Raw genomic sequence first — 22,699 nt, 5'->3', positions numbered from 1 at the left:
AATATGACTTCAGTGGATTACCACTGCACCAACTCACTCATTGTCAAATGCAGCCATCCCACCTTTGCACAGGTGTTTCAGTATCTATAAAATGTAATGGTATTTAAATTGCAAGGAGCATGAGTAATTATACACACATCCAGAATTGATTATTTTCCATTGAAATATGAGAATTGTGTTAGCAGTGAGGTTTGTTTTTATGATTCAGTCTTTACAGTGTAGATGTTTGAGGAAGGTATGTTAACACTTGCAGACTCACTGCTGCCATTTATTGGAGTCTCTGCATCAGATTCTTTCTTACTTAGTATTGCCTTTGGTGTCATAGGGTGTGGTCTCCAAAATTTCTCACTGAAGACTTTGCATCATTTTTTACAGTACTTTCTTTCCAGTATCGACCTCAGAGGTGCACTTACATTAAACACCCTTATTTGTTGGATATATTGTAATCAATTCCACAGCCTTTCCTAGAGCTCGCTGTAGTACCATGGGAGTACTTTTCTGATGTCTTAACACATGTGCTATTATCATGGCCCTCCTCCTACTCACTGTTCTTCACAAACCCCTTTTCCTGACAATACTGCAGTGGATCTTCCCATTTCTTATCTTACATGTGAAGCACCTGTGGTAGTATACTTGAAGATAGAGACAAATGCGTAACAAACACTGGGAATCATATTGCTTTAAATGTGTTTGTTGTTTCAGCATTAAATATACTTTGGTTCACGATTATTTTTTCCTCTGCAAACAGGAGTGAGTTATTTTACACTGGATGGTTGCATGAGCAATCTGCTCTAGATGGTGCATGATATTCCCAGGTTGTGCTGCTGATTCACATTTTTCATAGATTGCTTTGTATCCATATACAATTATTATGCATCTGAACTTTTGAAAATTGTAGCAGCCCATGGAATTCAGGATATAGGCTCATATTATGAAACTGATATACCACAGTTCGACTGTCAATGGTAAGAATGAAAGATATCATTTTATTCCAGGTTTCTGTTTACCTGTATTAAGGTACTGTGCACCACAATAATTATCCTTCTTATGTTCTCACATCCACAAGATCTCTGCACATCGAAATACTTCTCCTAAATTTGAAAGTATTGCACAGTTCTTCCCATCACACATCTTTCTGAGGACAGTAGTAGTATTTTGAGATGTGGTTGATCCAAATAAAAGGGTTCCATTTTGTATTTTTTAATTCCCAGAAAGGCCCTCTGAACAATTCTGAATATAAAAACTGTTTCAGATAACCAATTATATGCCTTTCTAAGCAAAAATATTTTTCTATTTATTCATCCGGGCACCATTTTATAATGATTTAAGATTTGTCATTACAATACAATGAAAATAAATAGCACAAAAATATGCATACACACAGAAAACATAAGTATCCTTTTATGAGCATAGGACAGGTGGTTGGCATTGGCTTTGATGAAGGAACAATTCCAGCATTTGCCTAAAGTGATTTAGCAAAACCACAGAAAAGCTTCAAGTGGACAAAAGTATGGAAACAACACAAACAGAACACACTACCATGCCCAACACAGGGTAGGAAAACCACTGGCATTCAAAACGGCACCCAGTTGCCTCTGAATGGAGAAATACAGGTCCTGTATGGTTTTTGAGGGAATCGTACACCATTCTTTCTGCAAAACAGTGGTAAGATCAGGTGAAGACGATGCAGGTGGATAACTATTGTGTAGCCCTCTCTCCAAAGTAGACCACAAAGGCTCAATAATATAGAGATCTCGTGACTGTGGTAGTCAGCGGAGATGCCACAAGTCATCCCTGTGCTCACAAAACCAGTGCTGGACACTGCAAGCTGTGTGAACAGTGGCCCTGACATCTTGGAACACAGCATCATCACTGGGAACCAACATTGTACCATGGGATGTATCCAATCACCCAAAATGGTCACATAATCCTTGACAGTATTATGAGTTGGTTGGTTGATTGGTGTTGAAGGTACCAAACAGCAAGGTCAGCAGTCTCTTGTTTCAAATGTGGCCCAATCAGAAAATTTGACATCTCAGAAAAGTCAGTACGATAAAAGGGAAAAGGTTAAAAATCGTAAAAGTGCAGTCGTGTCATCAATGGTAAAAACAGAATGAGAGAAGTCAGCAAGAGAGCAACCTCAAGACTATGCTAGAGACAGGACATATCCCACCTCTGAAGCAGTAGAGGCAAGACCACTTGCTATGTAAATGCGTTCAACTGCTAGAACGTAGATGTGCATATGGGAAAGAGAGACTAATGAATTCTAAAAAGTGGTAAAAACAGAGTAAAAGAGAAAGAAAAGAGGATCTCGGCCAAGGAGGGGAGTCGGGAACCTCCAAACACAGCTTACAGTGGGAGACACCTCAAACCTCACTGCCCTGCACCAACACCAGAGTGAGATTAAAAACCTTAAAACTGAGAATAAAAACCACTTTCACGGAGGAAACAGAGAACCAGTTCGACCATCCGAGAATCGTCAGCTAACGTTAAAGGTAAAGTGCGGGGAAGTCTGTACTTAGTATGCAGAGCCGAAAGAAGGGGGCATTCCACCAAAATGTGGGCTACTGACTGGAAGGCTCCACAACCACAAAGTGGGAGTGGCGCAAAAGAAAACCATGGGTCAGCCTGGTATGGCTGATGCGGAGACGACACACGGTGGTTGAGGCCTTTCGGGAGAGGCGGAAGGAAGAACACCAGGGGACTGGTGTCACCTTAACCACATGAATTTTATTAGACAGGGAGGTAGCCTCCCAAGAGTTGGCCCATGATTGTGCGAAGTGGGATTTGATGTGAAGCTGTAAATCTGCTGAAGGAGGGGTTACAGAGAAGGGGGGTAAGTGACTGCTCCCCCAGCCAAATGATCAGCAAGCTCATTACCTAGGATACCCACATGGCCAGGGACCCAAAGGAAGTCAACAGAACAAGCAGCACGGGGAAGATCAGCGAGATGGTCATGGATGGCCAAGACCAAGGGATGGCGAGAAAAACACCAGTCAACAGCCAGAAGGCCACTCATTGAGTCTGTACATAACAAAATGCGGTTGTGTTGGGACTGTTTAATAAAGGTAAGGGCCTGGGAAATTGCCATCAATTCTGCAGTAAACACCCCACATGTAGGTGGCAGGAGATGATTTTCTGTGCCAACAGAGGACGTGAAGGCATATCCCACATGATTGGCAGATTTAGAGTCATCGGTGTAAAAAACAACAGCATCCCGAAACTCCCATAACATTCGGCGGAAGGAACAACGGAACACCATTGGGGAAATGGTATCTTTTGGACCTCGGCGGAGATCCATCCGAATTTGGGGCCGAGGAACTAACCAAGGTGGGGTATTGGGGAGGGAGCGTGGGAGACAGGACAAAGAAGGAAGCTGAAAATCACGGCGAAGAGACGCAAGGCGGAGTCCAACCGGTAAACTCGCCCAAGGGCAGGAATCAGGTGGGTTACGTCCATGGTCTGTGAACAGAATAGAATAGGAAGGATGAGTGAGGGAGGAACGGACAGCAATTGCGTAAGAAACCAGAAGCTGGGACTGCCGAACAGAAAGGGGGGGGGGGGATCCCAGCTTCAACCAGGAGACTATCAACAGGGCTAGTAGGGAAGGCACCACGATGGGGGACCAGATCCAGGAGGTGCAGTGTAGAAGGAGCAGCCGAACCATAAACTTGACAACCATAGTCTAAGTGAGACAGCACTAAACCCGGATAAAGGCGGAGAAGGATGGAGCAGTCCGCACACCAAGAGGTTTGGGCAAGGAAGTGAAGGACATTGAGATTACGGAAACATCCTACCTTCAGAAGTCTGGTATGAGACAGCCAAGTGAGCTTGTTGTCAAAAAGAAGACCCAGGAAACGAAACTGTGGGACCACAGGTAATCATTGTCCATCGAGATAGAGCTCCAGATCGGGGTGGATCATAGTACAGAGACAGAAGTGGACCACCCGCGATTTTAAAGGAGAGAATTGAAACCCCTGTGAGAGGGTACATGCAGAAGCAGGCCGTATAGCTCCCTGGAGCTGCCGCTCTGCTGAGGCCATTGAAGAGGAACTATTGGGATGCCATTCTCCTGGGTCCGTGGAGAACTAAAAACAGCACCAACCCGAACCCTGAATGACCGGTGGAACAGGAACTGGCGGATAAAAATCTGGAGTGAGACCCGAAGACCCCACTCATGAACTGTAAGAAAGTTGTGATGGCGCCAAGCCGTATCGTAGGCCTTGCGAAGCTCAAAAAATACTGCAACCAAATGGTGGTGCTGGGAAAAAGCCAGCCGAACTGCGCATGCCAAGCGAAGTAAATGATCGATCGGAGAGCGTCCCTCTCTGAAGACACACTGGTAAGGGGACAATATATCCCGAGATTCGAGGTATCAATTGAGCCGACGGGCTACCATCTGTTCAAGTAACCTGCAAACAATATTTGTAAGACTAATTGGCCGATAGCTTTTGACAAACAGGGGGTTCTTACCAGGCTTAAGGACAGGACCCACGATGCTCTCCTTCCACTGAGAAGGGAAGTCACCCTAGAGCCAAATATTGTTAAACACCCAGAGATGTTGCCGTTGTGGAACACTGAGATGTTGAAGCAGTTGGTTATGAATGGAGTCTGGGCCAGGGGCTGTATCATGAGAAGAAGAAAGTGTGGAAAGAAATTCTCATTCAGTAAATGGTACGTTGTAAGATTCTGACTGGCAAGGGGTAAAACACCCGGAAGCTTCAGCCCGCTGTTTCTGGTGAAGGAAAGTAGCTGGACAGGAGGCTGATGCTGTTGCAAAATGGGTCGCAAGATGTTCCGCGAGAATCAATGGCTCCGTGCAAAGGCCATCCAGGAGGTGAAGGCCCGGGAGGGTAGACTGCGGATGGCAACCTTGGAGAGAACAAAGTGTAGCCCATACCCTTGACATAGGGACAGTAGAACCAAGGGAAAAAACAAAACTTTCCCAACACATCCATTTGCTCTGTTTGATTAAGCAACGGGCTTTAGTGTGAAGGCGTTTAAAGGTAATAAGGTTGGCAACGGATGGGTGCCTCTTAAGGTGTTGCAAAGCTCTATGGCAATCACGGATGGCAATGGCAATGGCCGGCGGTGAAATGGTCCAGATGAGCACGGTACAGCAAGGCTAGCAATGCGAACAATTGCGTCAGACACGTCACTTAGGATGTCATCAATACAAACCGACAAAGAGGGAGAAAACACGGCCTGTGCAGTGTATATCGACGCATTGGAAAAACCAACATGGTAACCTGTCCATCGGGGAGTGGGAAGGGAGCACAAGAATCAATGGGAAATGGTCACTGTCACAAAGGTTGTCATGTGGCGACCAGTGTAATGAAGGGAGGAGGGAGGGAGAGGAAACAGAAAGATCAATGGCAGAAAAGGTACCATGACCGGCACTGAAATGAGTAGAGGAGCCATCATTAACAAGGCACAAGTCGTGGTCTGCAAGAAACTGGTCTACGAGAAGACCTTGTCTAGATGGAAATGCACTGCCCCACAAGGGATGATGAGCATTAAAATCCCCGAGAAGGAGGAAGGGAGGAGGAAGTTGCTGAAGAAGGGCAGTTAAGGCAACAAGTGTAAGAGTCCGGTCAGGAGGGAGATGTTGTTATTGTTATTGTTGTTGTTGTTGTTGTGGTCTTCAGTCCTGAGACTGGTTTGATGCAGCTCTCCATGCTACTCTATCCTGTGCAAGCTTCTTCATCTCCCAGTACCTACTGCAACCTACATCCTTCTGAATCTGCTTAGTGTATTGATCTCTTGGTCTCCCTCTACGATTTTTACCCTCCACGCTGCCCTCCAATGCTAAATTTGTGATCCCTTGATGCCTCAAAACATGTCCTACCAACCGATCCCTTCTTCTAGTCAAGTTGTGCCACAAACTTCTCTTCTCCCCAATCCTATTCAATACCTCCTCATTAGTTACGTGATCTACCCACCTTATCTTCAGCATTCTTCTGTAGCACCACATTTCGAAAGCTTCTATTCTCTTCTTGTCCAAACTGCTTGTCGTCCATGTTTCACTTCCATACATGGCTATACTCCATACAAATACTTTCAGAAACGACTTCCTGACACTTAAATCTATACTCGATGTTAACAAATTTCTCTTCTTCAGAAACGCTTTTCTTGCCATTGCCAGTCTACATTTTATATCCTCTCTACTTCGACCATCATCAGTTATTTTACTCCCTAAATAGCAAAACTCCTTTACTACTTTAAGTGTCTCATTTCCTAATCTAATTCCCTCAGCATCACCTGACTTAATTCGACTACATTCCATTATCCTCGTTTTGCTTTTGTTGATGTTCATCTTATATCCTCCCTTCAAGACACTGTCCATTCCATTCAACTGCTCTTCCAAGTCCTTTGCTGTCTCTGACAGAATTACAATGTCATCGGCGAACCTCAAAGTTTTTATTTCTTCTCCATGGATTTTAATACCTACTCTGAATTTTTCTTCTGTTTCCTTTACTGCTTGCTCAATATACAGATTGAATAACATCAGGGAGAGGCTACAACCCTGTCTCACTCCTTTCCCAACCACTGCTTCCCTTTCATGCCCCTCGACTCTTATAACTGCCATCTGGTTTCTGTACAAATTGTAAATAGCCTTTCGCTCCCTGTAGTTTACCCCTGCCACCTTCAGAATTTGAAAGAGTATTCCAGTTAACGTTGTCAAAAGCTTTCTCTAAGTCTACAAATGCTAAAAACGTAGGTTTGCCTTTTCTTAATCTTTCTCCTAAGATAAGTCGTAAGGTTAGTATTGCCTCATGTGTTCCAACATTTCTACGGAATCCAAACTGATCTTCCCCGAGGTCCGCTTCCACCAGTTTTTTCATTCGTCTGTAAAGAATTTGCGTTAGTATTTTGCAGCTGTGACTTATTAAACTGATAGTTCGGTAATTTTCACATCTGTCAACACCTGCTTTCTTTGGGATTGGAATTATTATATTCTTCTTGAAGTCTGTGGGTATTTCACCTGTCTCATACATCTTGCTCACCAGATGGTAGAGTTTTGTCATGACTGGCTCTCCCAAGGCCATCAGTAGTTCTAATGGAATGTTGTCTACTCCCGGGGCCTTGTTTCGACTCAGGTCTTTCAGTGCTCTGTCAAACTCTTCACACAGTATCTTATCTCCCATTTCATCTTCATCTACATCCTCTTCCATTTCCAGAATATTGTCCTCAAGTACATCGCCCTTGTATAAACCCTCTATATACTCCTTCCACCTTTCTGCCTTCCCTTCTTTGCTTAGAACTGGGTTGCCATCTGAGCTCTTGATATTCATACGAGTGGTTCTATTCTCTCCAAAGGTCTCTTTAATTTTCCTGTAGGCAGTATCTATCTTACCCCTAGTGAGACAAGCCTCTACATCCTTACATTTGTCCTCTAGCCATCCCTGCTTAGCCATTTTGCACTTCCTGTCGATCTCATTTTTGAGACGTTTGTATTCCTTTTTGCCTGCTTCATTTACTGCATTTTTATATTTTCTCCTTTCATCAATTAAATTCAATATTTCTTCTGTTACCCAAGGATTTCTATTAGCCCTCGTCTTTTTACCTACTTGATCCTCTGCTGCCTTCACTACTTCATCCCTCAGAGCTACCCATTCTTCTTCTACTGTATTTCTTTCCCCAATTCCTGTCAATTGTTCCCTTATGCTCTCCCTGAAACTCTGTACCACCTCTGGTTCTTTCAGTTTATCCAGGTCCCATCTCCTTAAATTCCCGCCTTTTTGCAGTTTCTTCAGTTTCAATCTGCAGTTCATAACCAATAGATTGTGGTCAGAATCCACATCTGCCCCTGGAAATGTCTTACAATTTAAAACCTGGTTCCTAAATCTCTGTCTTACCATTATGTAATCTATCTGATACCTTTTAGTATCTCCAGGATTCTTCCATGTGTACAACCTTCTTTTATGATTCTTGAACCAAGTGTTAGCTATGATTAAGTTATGCTCTGTGCAAAATCCTACAAGACGGCTTCCTCTTTCATTTCTTCCCCCCAATCCATATTCACCTACTATGTTTCCTTCTCTCCCTTTTCCTACTGACGAATTCCAGTCACCCATGACTATTAAATTTTCGTCTCCCTTCACTACCTGAATAATTTCTTTTATCTCGTCATACATTTCATCAATTTCTTCATCATCTGCAGAGCTAGTTGGCATATAAACTTGTACTACTGTAGTAGGCATGGGCTTTGTGTCTATCTTGGCCACAATAATGCGTTCACTATGCTGTTTGTAGTAGCTAACCCGCACTCCTATTTTTTTATTCATTATTAAACCTACTCCTGCATTACCCCTATTTGATTTTGTATTTATAACCCTGTAATCACCTGACCAAAAGTCTTGCTCCTCCTGCCACCGAACTTCAGTAATTCCCACTATATCTAACTTTAACCTATCCATTTCCCTTTTTAAATTTTCTAACCTACCTGCCCGATTAAGGGATCTGACATTCCACGCTCCAATCCGTAGAATGCCAGTTTTCTTTCTCCTGATAACGACGTCCTCTTGAGTAGTCCCCGCCCGGAGATCGGAATAGGGGACTTTTATACCTCCGGAATATTTTACCCAAGAGGACGCCATCATCATTTAACCATACAGTAAAGCTGCATGTCCTCGGGAAAAATTACGGCTGTAGTTTCCCCTTGCTTTCAGCCGTTCGCAGTACCAGCACAGCAAGGCCGTTTTGGTTAATGTTACAAGGCCAGATCAGTCAATCATCCAGACTGTTGCCCCTGCAACTACTGAAAAGGCTACTGCCCCTCTTCAGGAACCACATGTTTGTCTGGCCTCTCAACAGATACCCCTCCATTGTGGTTGCACCTACAGTACGGCCATCTGTATGGCTGAGGCACGCAAGCCTCTCCACCAATCGCAAGGTCCATGGTTCATGGGGGGGAGGAGGGAGATAAAGTTTGCAAATCGTGACCTCAGAGTCCAGGTGGACCCTAACAGCAGCCGCTTCCAATGTAGTTTGAAGAGGAATCCACATGTTAGCAACGTCCGTATGGACCTATCTACAAACGCCACCAGAGGCCCACAGGGGGGTGACCCGATTTCGACAGAAAACACGGAACCCACAGAGGTTTGGTGAGTGATCATCAGTAAAATTAGATTCTTGTAGAAACACACAAGCTGCAGAGTATGACGAAACAAGGGGTTTCAACTCCAGAAGGTGACGGTAATATCCATTACAATTCCAATCTGATACCTTTTAGTATCTCCAGGATTCTTCCATGTGTACAACCTTCTTTTATGATTCTTGAACCAAGTGTTAGCTATGATTAAGTTATGCTCTGTGCAGGAGAGGGGTTCAGGACTAAAGCCAGTCATGCCGCCGGGTCACCACCCGTCACCGACAAGTAGGGGGCAACATCCCTGATCAATATGTCAGGATCAGGTTGCGAAGGCGGGGATGGGACCTCTGGTGACACCAGAGGTTCCTTGTCCCGGGACTTATGTTTCTTCTTCTTTTCTGTTTGAGATCAAGGAGAGCTGTGTGGCATAAAGGAGCCAGCTGCAGCAAGATCAGGAACAGGAAGAGATCGGGCGACCTGGGGGCCCACAGACTGTGGTTCACGCGGTCATCGTTTGGCAGCAGACCTTTGGCCTGGAAGGGGTACCCTGGGAGGGGCGCCCTTGACTGTTGACTGGCAGACGCTGAAGAAGTGGGACACTTCTCCAGCTGGGGAGGGGGAGCGGCGCCCGGAGGAGAGGGTGTGGGAGCTGCAGGGGAGGGGGGGGGGGAGGAGAGGGGTTCAGGACTGGGGTCAGGAAGGGGTGAAGATGTAACTAAAGCATAACTAGACATCACGGACACAGGGTGAAGATGTGCATATTTCTTACGAGCCTCAGTGTAGGTTAAACGATCAAGGGACTTATACTCCTGTACCTCCTTTCTTCCTTATAAACTGGGCAATCTGGTGAATGTGGAGATTGATTGCCATGACAATTAACACACACAGGAGGGAGAACACAGGAACTCCCCTCATGGAGTGGACGTCCACAGTCACCACGGAGAGGGGCCTGCGAACAGCAGGAAGACGTGTCCAAAACCCAAGCACTTAAAACACCGCATAGGTGGTGGGATGTACGGCTTCACATCACATCGATAAACCATAATCTTTACTTTCTCAGTGAGGGTATCCCCTTCAAAGGCCAGGATAAAGGCACCAGTATCAATGTGATTGTCCTTCGGACCCTTCTGAACATGCCGAACAAAGTGAACACCCCGCCGTCCGAGATTGTACCGAAGTTCCTCATCAGTTTGAAGGATGAGGTCCCTGTGAAAAATTACACCTTGAACCATATTTAGAGACTGATGGGCCGGGGGGGGGGGGGGGGGGGTAATGGACACAGGAATTTTGCCAAGATGGTTACAGGCACGAAGGGCTGCAGACTGGGCAGCTGAAGCAGTTTTGATCAACAATGAACCCGACCGCCTCTTGCTCAGAGAGTCCACTTCGCCAAACATTTCTTCAATGTGTTCCACAAAAAATAAAGGTTTGGTACTGGTGAAAGTATCCCCATCAGTCCTGGTGCAAACCAGATAGTAGGGGAAAGGTTTCGCCCCTAGCCGATGAGCCTGACCCTCCTCCCAGGGAGTAGCCATGGAAGGGCAGGCCGAAGCGGCAGGAGAAGCAGCACTAAAAGCATCAGTTCCACACATAGAGACGGCTGCAGAAGAATGGCCAGAGTTCTGGACCCGTATGCATTTCATTTGCATAACATCCACCCTGATACCACCCACTCCGATCAGGGGCTCTCCCCATGGGTGCCACCCAGCCACAGAAAGGAACGTCTGGCATGGCGGCCATTGCTGGGAATTCCGATACACCAGGACGACAAGCAACCACTCCTAGGCTTACATGAGGTGGTCACAGGTCAGGTATCAGAAGTGTGATCCCTGTGTGTTCTGGGGTCTCAACCAAAAGAGTACATAGTGACCCCACCACTCTGGCTGGCTACTGTGCTGGCTATGCACCCTAGCATCAGACAACGACGTGAAAGAAACGGTGGAATGAACTAGGAGGGCACACGTCGGAGACACTAGGTAAGGTGCTCTTCCCTAAATGGCTCACACTACAGAATAGAAATTTAGTAATCGAGGTCAAACCCCAGAGGGGGACCAGGGAATGACAAAAGAATGATGTGATTACGCAACAAAACCAAATTGCAAAACCAACAGAACCAGGAGGATAGTGGGGCCAACATAAACAAGGAAACCAAGAGAGGGAGAGGTGAGGCAAAGGGGAAGGAGCTAGGAGAGGAAAGGAGCGGAAATGCAGCCCTGGAAAGACAGAAGGCTGCAATAGCTCGGGACCCCGTGCTCGCCACCCACGTACTCACGAAATAACCGTGAGCCCCCTGGGGGGAATATTTACAAAGTACCATGAGGAAATCTAAGGTAGTGGAACAGCTAAACTTTGAATCAATGTTTCACATGATTTATTATTTTTAATTACAACAAGGGGGTAGGCGAAGATAAGTGATCAGTTTTTATTGTAATAAGTAATAACACATTCACTCTTAATCATACACACACAGGAACATCTGCACAGTTATGTTTTAGGACTTTGGCACCATGTTTTTCTGTTAAGGCCCTTTGCATAACTGATGACGGATTTTTGAATTCCAGCTTACCCATCATTCCCTGCGCAGCGTGTTTTGTGCGTGTGACAGTCATTTCTGCAGTGACTTTTGGAGCTGCTGTCCTCTTTATTTTTCATCACAATCCTCTTCAGTGACCATCATCATGAACATTCAGTACATAATTTTGATCTGCTTTGTGACTTAATGGATATTTTTCTGCTTTCCCTGTACATGGTAAAAATCTTCAATACGGTGCCTGTTGAAACAGCAAACACGTTGGCTACCTTGGTTACGGAAGCATCCACCACATGAGCACCAACTACTTGTCCACATTCAAATTTGCTTATCTCTGATACAATTCTAAAAACTTATTGGTTCCTATTTTGAACTTCAATTACATTTGAATTTGTGAGTGTTGCAAAACTCTCTCTGAACCAGTTGCATTACTCTTCACCAGTGGTTCACATTGTCTATATAGCCTTTTTTAAAAGTAAATCCTATGATGTTCCACAAGAACTAAGAGAAATACATGTTCAGTTTTGCAGAATCCCATAAATCGGAGCGAGTCTAGTAAACTGAGGTGTGGCAAGGGCTTGCAGTCTTTTGACACTGTTTCCGTCACATTGGAGACTGAGTAACGAATTCTGTTATACAAGGGTTGAAAGAGTTTCTATTTGAAGCTTGTATTCATGTTTAGAAGCCCAAGAAGAAATGATTATACTCTCTCCCAGATTCTTGAATGTTATAAAAATTGAGGAATGAACATAATCATAATGTAAGCAGTACTGCCGACATATACCATTTCCCTCCTTTTCTATAAGGGGCAGTCAAATTAAAATGAGACAGATGGGAAAAATTAAGTAAACTGAATCATACTTCAAAAGTAATCACCGTAACTGTTAATACACTTATTCCATTTTGAGACAAGAGAGTGAACGCTGTCATGGAAAAATGTTTGCAGTTGCCTACGCAACCATAATTATATCCAGGAGTGCATGTCTTCATCCTAAGCAATTCAACAGCCATGAATGTCTTTCTTCTGGTCTCCAAAAATATGGAAACTTCATGGGGAGAGATCAGGACTGTAAGGAGGATGAGTAAGGTCTTCTCAGCGAAACCTCTGCAGTGTACTCTGAACAGCCTTGGCAACATGGGGCCTGTCTATGCTGCAGATGGTTCACTGGCAAGCCCTTACACAGCCTCAGGGGGTGGGCCTGCATGTTGTCAAGACTGTTTTGAGAATGGTGCAGAAGTTTTGCTGGCAAGCCATTGCACATCCTCCATACAGTCCTGCCTCTTCCCAAGCGGTTTCCATATTTTATGGCACCCAGAACAGAGATATTTGTGACCGTTGATTTGCTTCAGATAAAGAGGTGCACACCTGGATACAATCATGATTACATTGGCAAATGCAAACATTTTTCCACAAAGGCATTGACTGTCACAGTAGGATACATCTATTACCAGTTACGGCAATTAATTTTGAAACAACAAACAGTTTATTCACCTTTATTTTGTCTGTCTTGTTTTCAGTTGACTGTCCCTTTGGTCATTCCATGTCAGTTCAACCAGGGGCTCCAGCTCATAGTCTCAGATTTGACTGAAATCCAGTACATTAATTCTACCGTGTGTGGAACACACTCGTGTACAAAGTATTAGTTTCCCCTGCCAATTAGTTCCAGAATTATGACCTGTGAAAGAAGGTGGCGTGATGCGGAAATTGCAACCCGCATCTGGCAATCTATCTTCAGACCCAACTTCAGATCTTAATAACTTTGGAACTATTCCACACAGTCCAGTGAAATTTCTACAACCCAGTAACATCCAGTTAGAGAACACACTCCATGAATCAAAACACCAACATATTTCTGAAAAGAAAAGAAAAAATCCAAATTGTTGTTTAAAAAATGTAATATGTTAAAAGGTACATATTGTAGGTGCCCTCTATGCCAAATATAATTCACTAAAAAAGGGTATAAATTTTTTGTGGTAAGCTTAATGTGGCCTAAACACACACAGAACTCATCATGCCCACATCAGTCACAAAAACTGACTTACATGCTCACAAAAATACAAAAAATTGAAAAATTACCTGAAAAACATGGATTTTTGAAGTGTGGTAGCACAAAAGGGACAAGTGGTATCCAAGCCAAATTTCACACACTGTATAAGTAACCATACTGATATATATCTCAAAAGTTCAGCATGTTATTGCAAGACATTTGTGTACAATCGAAGTTGACAGATGTATTTGGTGATGTGGCCATTGTTCCACAACACAATTTTGTAAAAACATATTGTTCTGCCTCTTCTTATCCTCTCCCACAACTGTTTAATCACTAAGCAACAACATATAGACAGATTAACACAACCTATCATTAATGTTTACTGCACCTTAACTGCTAAAAACCAGTTGATTGCCCTTTGAACAGAAGTTCTCCCACACTTAAGCTACTGCACTCTGTACATTGAGTGGCAAATTGTACTGTCTTCCTGACACTGTGGTAGGAACTGTAACTGTCATAAGAATATGTTCAAAAGGAATCCAACACCTGTCTGCCAAACGCGGCCAATGAAATGATCTTGCTGGTCCCATGAAGTTCACAAATACACCACCTTCTGCTTCACAGCACTCTGCAACACATCCTAAGTACCATTTGTCATCATAAAATAAAATAGCAATAACATAGCAACCTGGTTGTATGTTGCTGCTTTTGTTTCTGAATCCTGAATCAGACACACTGTGAAGACAGATGTTGTGCATGAACCTATAGTTATAACTGGACAATCTGCTCATCTGCACATTGTCAGAGTCCACTGGAGAGAAGTGATGATGGCTCCTTGTGCCTGCAACAGTTTTAACGTGTTCTAGTCTGCTTTTTAGCAACTCTTCAACTGATTTCACCTCATCTTTTGAAACATAGAATGATTGTATGCCAGAGATATTTTTCTGTACCCAGGTAAATAATTGAAGAGGTGTTAGAATGTGACCATCTGCAGGGTGCTGCAGACTAGCTCGTGATGTCATGCGCTTCATGGTAGCACCAATACCATCACATACATTTTTCCATGACTTGTAAAAAATTCCATTCTGCGTGAATCTGAAAATCATGGTAATGCATGCATAAATTTTTGAGATTTTGACAGTTTTTGTGCTGACTAGCTGCCCCATCACTGAGGTATTTCGCAAAATGTATGTGAGGCAGCTTGTTTTTCACATATGCCATGACAGTGTGAATGTGAGCATGAACTGCAATGGCATCATGAATTAAATAGTCACTAAAAACGCACAGGTTCATGACAGGCATCACCTGATTCACCTCTATAGTAAATCGCAAATGGCTGGAGAGTTGCTTGACTGTTGTCCCAATGATATCCTTGGATGTCATCTTGAACTATAAATGCATAATTTTCAGAAAAGTCTAGTATTACTATAATTTTATCTTGTTTCAAATTATCCTTACAAAACTGGAGATAAGCCGATAGTGCTGTTGCTGTGAAGCTGTGTGTGGTCAATTTGTCAGTTTTTTGACAACACATTTCAACAAAATCTTCCACTGTACTTTGCTTTGTTTCAAGACTTGTGTGACCCATGTGTGTCCATTATTTATAAGAAACAAGTTCATCGTCATCCATAAGGAGTTCACCATACAGTTTGTTTTTCATGTGTTTCGCAAGATTTGCCTTACCAGGACACTTTTCACACCTGTGTATCATGCACTGGTAGGAACTGATGTCACACACTAGCAGCTTCATTGCACCTTTGTAATCCTGACCAGAATCCTTTATAGCAGCAAACATCAGCTTAGCATTTTGATGGGTCTCACATACACAAACATTGTGGGTGCCCCTTGCACTTACAGGCACAACCCATTTTGGCCGAAGATTGAAAAAAAGATGATAAACCTACTTTGGTATTCGGATACTTTTTCTTGAATTCTACATATAGTTCTGATATGTTTCATAGCAACAGTCATTTTAGCTTACATAGTCTTTTTTTTTCAGGCATTATTCGGCTGTAGCCATTATTTTCATAAAACTCTGACACTACCACCTTTATTTCTGAACTCAATTGCTTACCCTGAGCCTGCTGAAGTTGTGGAAGCACTCCTTGGGTTGCTTTTATTTTTCTAGCTTGCTTTACCATATATGTAGAAACATTGAATTCCTTTGCAGTGTAGTCAATAGACCAGCTGGAAAGTGCAAGGGTAAGAATAGCTACTTTTTTCTGGCGTGTGGATATGGCACATTTTTCTTTCAAATCATGCACAATTTTGTGCAAATCAGAGCATTCCTGGCATGATTTCTGTTCCTTTGGAGCAGATAGTTCTTCCTCTTCCACCATTAGTGTGTCAGCTATTTTGTGTTTTAATTCCATTTGAGCTTCTTGTAGTTTTCTTCTACCATAGCTGGGCCTGTCTCGTTTCCCAACTTTGTGTCTTCATGGGAGACAAACCATGAGCAGTCACTGAAGTATTTAATTGCTCATCTGCTGTGGTTGTAGGTGGCTGATACTCTTCGTCACTATCATGTAAATTATCAGAATATTCTTCATTTTTTAGCAGTATAACACACTTGGAACATAACTTTTGTCCTGGTTTCATGTTAAGTCCCATGAACTTATTCACTTTCAATACTGATTTTACATCAATTTCTCTGAGGTTACACTTCACTGTCTCCTTATGATTCCAAAATGGATCAAATCAACTTCTTAGTAGGAAAGAATATTTATCCAGAAACACTTTCATATGATGATAACAAACACTAAAGTTTCCTGGAACTGTACTTCTTGTGCCCGCAGGGTGTATCCCAGATCTCCATAGCAACAAATCTTGGTCCGATTCATCCAGATCATATAGTACAAAGCGAATGCCACATTTGGTTCCATATGTTGTTTTATGACATTCAGACACTTGAGCTCTACCAATACTGCAACTTGTTTGAACAAAAGCACCAATAGTACACTCTTCTGCCTCCATACTGACTTCCACAACAGTACTGACCAGTCTGAACTAGAATCTTAAAAACATGACTAACCTGTAATTGTTGCTCGTTTCCTTTGTTGTTCCTTCCTAACAATGACTCATTCTGTCCCTGAAAACTACCATTGTTTAACTTTCTGTGCTGTCTGCATCATCACTATTACTTGCTAAATCGTGTTAAAAGAAACGTAACCAAATACATCTCTGTCAACTTTTATTGTACACAAATGCCTTGCAATAACAAGTTGAAATTTTGCCATATATTATATCATGGTCACTTATGCAGTGTTTGAAATTTGGTTTGGATATCACTTGTCCCTTTTGCACTACCACACTTAGAAAATCCATGTTTTTCAGGTAATTTTTCAAATTTTTGTATTTTTGTGTGCATGTAACTCAGTTTTTGTGACTGATATGGGCAAGATGAGTTCTGTGTGGGTTTAGGTCACATGAAGCGTACCACAAAAAAATTATACCCTTTTTGAGTGAATTATATTTGGCATAGAGGGCACCTATAATATGTACCTTTTAACGTATTACATTTTTTTGGAATTTTTTATTTTCCCTCAGAAATATGTTGTTGGTGTTCTGATTCATAGAGTGTGTTTTCTAAGTGGATGTTACTGGGTTGTAAAAATTTCACTGGACTGTGCGGAATAGTTCCAAAGTTACTAAGAGCTGAAGTGGGTCTGAAGATAGATTGCCAGATGAGGGTTGCCATTTCTGGATCACACCACCTTCTTTCACAAGCCATAATTCTGGAACTAATTGGCAGGGGAATTGTGTACATGAATGTTCCACACTTGGTAGCATTGGTGTGCTGCATTTCAGCCAAATCTGAGACCAACAGCTAGAACATTTTCTCAGATTAGTTGAATTGACATGGAATGACCCCCTTATTAGCTCTGTGGGACCACTGGCACCACAGTGAACCAGTACCTAGTCTTCACTGAACAAAAACAGTGCCAACCACATGTACATGTCGTCGTAACATAGTGTCATGGAATTTTAGTACGAACTGTACATCAAATCTCAAACACTGAGTACTATATAATAGCAAATGGTCGAAACTGATGTGTGAAACTCTTGTACAAATTACAAAGATTTATCAAGAAACCTTGTCGCAATTACAACCTCAAAAATGAAATGCACCTTTTTTAAGCTATTGGTATCAGGTTCTAAAAGACTTGCACGAGGTGACTGGTCAACCCAACTGGAGGCCCTAGCCACACACACATTTTATTACATTACTGCCCTGTGTTCAATGAGTTAAGGCCACAACTTCTTTTGAACAGGGAAATGCTGTTAACTACAAATCTGCAGGTAGATTTGTTATGTAGACAGTATTAGAATTCTACCCCTGAAATGCATCTTATGTCACTTTCATGAATTGACACAATAGATCTTTGTGATGGCTCATTATTTAGTTCAGAATACATTTTGGAAACACACAAAGCTGTCCTGGAATTTGATATTATAGGATATAGCAGAATAAAAGTAGAAGTAGAGAACTTCAAAGTTTCATTTGTAGCAATGGCAGTACTCCTAAATGTTTAACATAATGCTAATGTGATTTGATTATAATATGAACACTGTTCTAATCTGCTAAGTATCTTTTGACAATTCTGATAATTTTCAAGTACATGCACCTCTAAGAGTGAGCCTTTGCCTTCTGCTGATATCTGGAGTAGAGACATTTTATTCGTCATAGAATTATTCTGCATTCATAGAAGCGATTGTGATTCAGCCAAGTTACATGCTTAATGTTGCTAAACATGAGAGGAGTACTTTGGCTTTAGTAACTGCTATGTAACATGGGTTTGTTTTTGGTGTGGACAGAAAAGGAAGAAGAAAATCTTTGCAGGCCACTGGAAAAACAGTCCCCCCCTCCCCCCCAAATATTTGCTATTTCCCCTGATGTTTCCTCATACAGCCCTTACTAAATACCAGAAAGGGACCATTCTGACACCGTGTTACAGGGACTCCAGTACTTCCCAGGAAATTCAAAGACTGAAAGAAAGCAAAGGAAGATTGATTTTTAATGTTCCACCAACATCAGGGCCATTAGAGACTGAGCACAAGATCGGATTGTGTTAAGGATGGTGAAGGAAATCAGCTGTGCCCTTTGAAAGAACCATTCCAAAATTTACCTGGAGGATTTAGGGAAATCACGGAAAACCTAAAGCTTAATGGCCAGAGGTGGATTTGAACTGTCATCCTCCAAAATGTGAGTCCGCTGCAGTAAGCAGTGTGCCACCTCAGTCGGTATGAAAGAAAGCAGGGGAATGCCATTTGTAATAGGACCAAGCTGAGTAAAACACTGTAGCACTTAAACCATTCTTTGGATTGATGACAGCTTTATATACAAAACAGGTAGGAATTTAATCTACTTTAGATTAGCTTATCTACAACCTTGCAGAATGGCTGTCTGCATCTGCTTGTAAATGGAAAAAACATGTACTTTTCAAAGAGCTCTACTAATCTACGAGGTCTCATTCAATGACAAACAATACACATTTGTCAGTTTCAATTATCTATGAAATAATTTAATTTTTACATAAACACTTGCTTTGTTGAAGATAGAAATGGTAGAACAAACCTTCATTTCTGCTGGCGTTACATTCTTTCCTGTTGCTGTCATAAATGCCAATGGACAGTAATTACAAACAAAAGCATGTCTGAAGAACCTGTGTGGATTCAAACATATGCTTTTGAAGAAGTTCCAGAACTTCCAACCACTAAGTTCTCTTCTCTTACAGCTGAAACCCAGCACAGGTCTTTTAGGGCATTGTTTAGACGGGCATCTAACTTCCCCACTAATACCTAACCAGTCTCTCACTATCGTCACTTCACCAAATGGTACCTGAAAAGTTAAACGAAATGAACTAATCTTAATGTTCAATGTAACACTTTATAAATAGAACGTCTCCAGTACTTGAAAAGTGTCATCTCTCCCATTAAGAGGAGCGATGGGGAAAGGGGGTGGGTCGAACGACTCACCCCAGTTTGCGACATACCCCATGGTCCAGGATTCATACCAAGAAATAAAATTTGCTTTTCTGATTGGCAGAATTTATTTACAAATTCAGCATGGACATCAAAAGCGTAGTCCACAGGATTATAAATGTATTCGATTGGTGCCGAGAATGGTAATTCTGATAGCCTATTAGCTAATTCCTGGTGTATACTCAGTAACTTCTCTGGTACTGTGCTGTATGAATGGATAAGTTCATTATTCTTCGCCGTTTGTTGAAACTCGAGTTTTTCGTGAATTACTGATAAAAACAAATTTTCGGTCTCCGCTCTTGACCTGCCGCAGTCGTGCATGTCAAGGATACGTAGAGGCAGCGAGCGGCAGAAAATCTTTTGCGAATTAACAGAGTATAGGAATCTGTATAAAGCCCAATTCTTGTTAGACTTATTCAGCCAACCGTTCAATGTCTAGCTCACGAAAGTACCGCGGAAACATTTACGTCCTCAAACTTTCTCTTAAAACCACGAAAGCACCGTCACTACTGTTTAACATTGAATCCACTTCGGTGAAACCATCTGCACCACCTCGAAAACAAACACTGCAATTGACAGCGCTAATCGGGAAAATACAAAGATATTGCTGACAGCAAGTAATCTTTGGTTGTCGTTTCCCACAACCATAAAGATTACCGACTTTTACTACCGGTAAAGTGTTTGAAATTGGTTAGTGAATATATAAATAACATTACTCGTCGCCTTTTTGAAATTATAAAATATGATTTGCATTCAATATTATTTTTGTTAGTACACAGATCGGATATTACTTCCTCAAAGGATTTAGAAAAGGGTGTCAACAATGAAACACGTCGGTCATTGTTCACATCTCTTCATATGTTCCAAAAAGCTTTAGCAAAACATACTTTAATTTGTCTGGAAAAATGCCCTGAATCAGTGATGCAGTACATATTGTGAATGGGCAGTACTTATTGTGAGCGAACGTGTGTTTGAGAAATACCGCCAATCAACATTAGTTTTTATTTTTAAGATAATTTATAATGTAATTTAGGAACTACGTTAAAGTCACAGATCACTAAATCTTATGGAAGTTGCTGATCATACAGCGTTGACTGTTTTGTAGATCTTATTAGTCCATTAGTCTTTCTCCACTTTAAAATTACTGCTAAGTAATATTATGAAAATTGGTAATCTCCTTGTTATTATTGTATTAATGTGAATTAAAAGTCTGTCGAGAGCATGATACTATTTTTCACTTATCCAGCAGCTACAGGAGTCTCTTTCAGAGCGCACTAAGATTCCCAAATACTTCATCTACCGATACTGACAGACTAAAGACAAGTGGGAGCTCTAAAAGAATGCTTAATACATTCAACAAATCTTGCTTACACGACTGATTCTATAACATCTCTTAACAAAAAACAATTAAGAAACAGCAAAAATATTTGGAACATCTGGAAAAATCTTTTAAATATTACTGTAAAGTATTTTATTTTATTTTATTTGATGTGATTTTTATTTGGTCCTCTTAAATCACATTCTATACAAATCTGTACTTAACGTAGAACAACTCAGATGAATACAATAGTATACAGGCAAAAAGAAGAAAAACAGTATTGTAAACAATATAAATACAAGATAAACAATATTAAATTCAAGGTTTCAAGAAAAACAACAGTACTGCAGACAGTACATATACAAGTTATACATTATTACACACACTGTCATACAAATTAAAACATTTATAATAAAAAAGATCTTATGCAAATCTTATTGCCCTAGAAATTCATTTAAATTATATACAGTCTGGATTATGAGGAAGTTCCCCACTAGGGTAGCAAATTGCTCACAAACAGCCATTGATAATATCTTTATAGAAAAGTTCAATGAACAAAATTATATTACAAAACCAATAGTCAATGGCCTCTCACACCATGACATGCAGTTCCTTCTGTTAAATGTTAATACTGAACAGGATATTAAATCTGTTAAATCTGAGCTCAAGAGCGTAATCAATAAGCCAAAAATTGATTATTTTAGGACACTCCTCAGAGACATTCACTGGACTGATGTTTACAGTGCTCATGGCATGAATGAAAAATATAACACTTTTGCTAATAAAGTGCTTACCATATTCGAACGCTGTTTTCCCCCAAAACTTACCAAGGTTAGAGCAAAGCCTACAAAGAAGTCATGGATTACTTAAGGAATAGGGGTATCTTGTAAAACAAAAAGAAAACTGTATCTGTCAATCTGAAACAGTTCCAATGTTGATGCTACAGCACATTACAAGAAAGACTGCAAAATATTAAAGACTGTAATACAGACATCAAAGCAAATATATTACAAGGAAAAGATAGTCATATCAGATAACAAAATAAAGACAATATAGGATATAGTGAAGGAGGAGACGGTAGAACCAGACATGAAGAGGAACAAATAGCATTAAGAGTAAATGATACATTGGTGACAGATGTGTATAGTGTTGCACAACTTTTTAACAAACATTTTATAATTGTTACTGAAAAGATGGGGTTGTCAGGTTCGGTAGATGCTGCTATGGAATACCTCAGACCAGACATTTCAAGTAACTTCCATAATATGAATTTGACCCTCACTACCCCAACAGAAATACTAGTGTGTATGATGAAATATCAACAAAGTTAATTAAAAATGTGATTCTGAGCTAAGTAACATATTAAGCTATCAGTGTAGCTAGTCATTTATCAGTGGAATATTTCCTGAATGGTTGAAATATGCTGAATATAAGCCACTGTTTAAGAAGGGAGATAAAGAAATAGCATTCTCAAAAATTTTAGAAAAAGTAATGTACAATCGGCTTTATAACCATCTTATTTCAAATAACATACTGTAAAAGTCACACTTTGGATTTCTAAAGGGTTCTGATACTGAGAAGGCTATCTACACTTAATGTGAAAATGTACTTAATTCATTAGACAAAAAATTGCAAGCATCTGGTATATTTTGTGATCTGCCAAAGGCATTTTACTGTGTAATTCACAATATCCTTTTAAGTAAATTAGAATATTACGGTGTTACAGGAAATGCTACAAAATGGTTCAAATCTTATATCTCTGGCAGGAAACAAAGGGTGTTATT

At 41.3% G+C, this 22,699-nt stretch overlaps 1 protein-coding gene across 1 annotated transcript in view; it reads right to left on the bottom strand.

Moving 5' to 3' along the window:
- The window catches only part of LOC124790660 (single-strand selective monofunctional uracil DNA glycosylase), a 52,976-nt gene extending 32,785 nt beyond the window's left edge, over positions 1 to 20,191 (bottom strand). The window contains exons 1-2 of the mRNA XM_047257800.1: positions 19,592 to 20,191; positions 19,191 to 19,454 (exon numbers count right to left, since the gene is read on the bottom strand). Coding sequence (XP_047113756.1) covers positions 19,191 to 19,454; positions 19,592 to 19,918 — 591 coding nt within the window. The 5' untranslated portion in view covers positions 19,919 to 20,191. The remainder of the gene's footprint in view (positions 1 to 19,190; positions 19,455 to 19,591) is intronic.
- Positions 20,192 to 22,699: the final 2,508 nt, after the last annotated feature.

The sequence above is a fragment of the Schistocerca piceifrons genome, chromosome 1, assembly GCF_021461385.2.
Source record: "Schistocerca piceifrons isolate TAMUIC-IGC-003096 chromosome 1, iqSchPice1.1, whole genome shotgun sequence".
Lineage (NCBI taxonomy): Eukaryota > Metazoa > Arthropoda > Insecta > Orthoptera > Acrididae > Schistocerca > Schistocerca piceifrons.
This window is presented reverse-complemented; position numbering and strand designations above follow the sequence as displayed.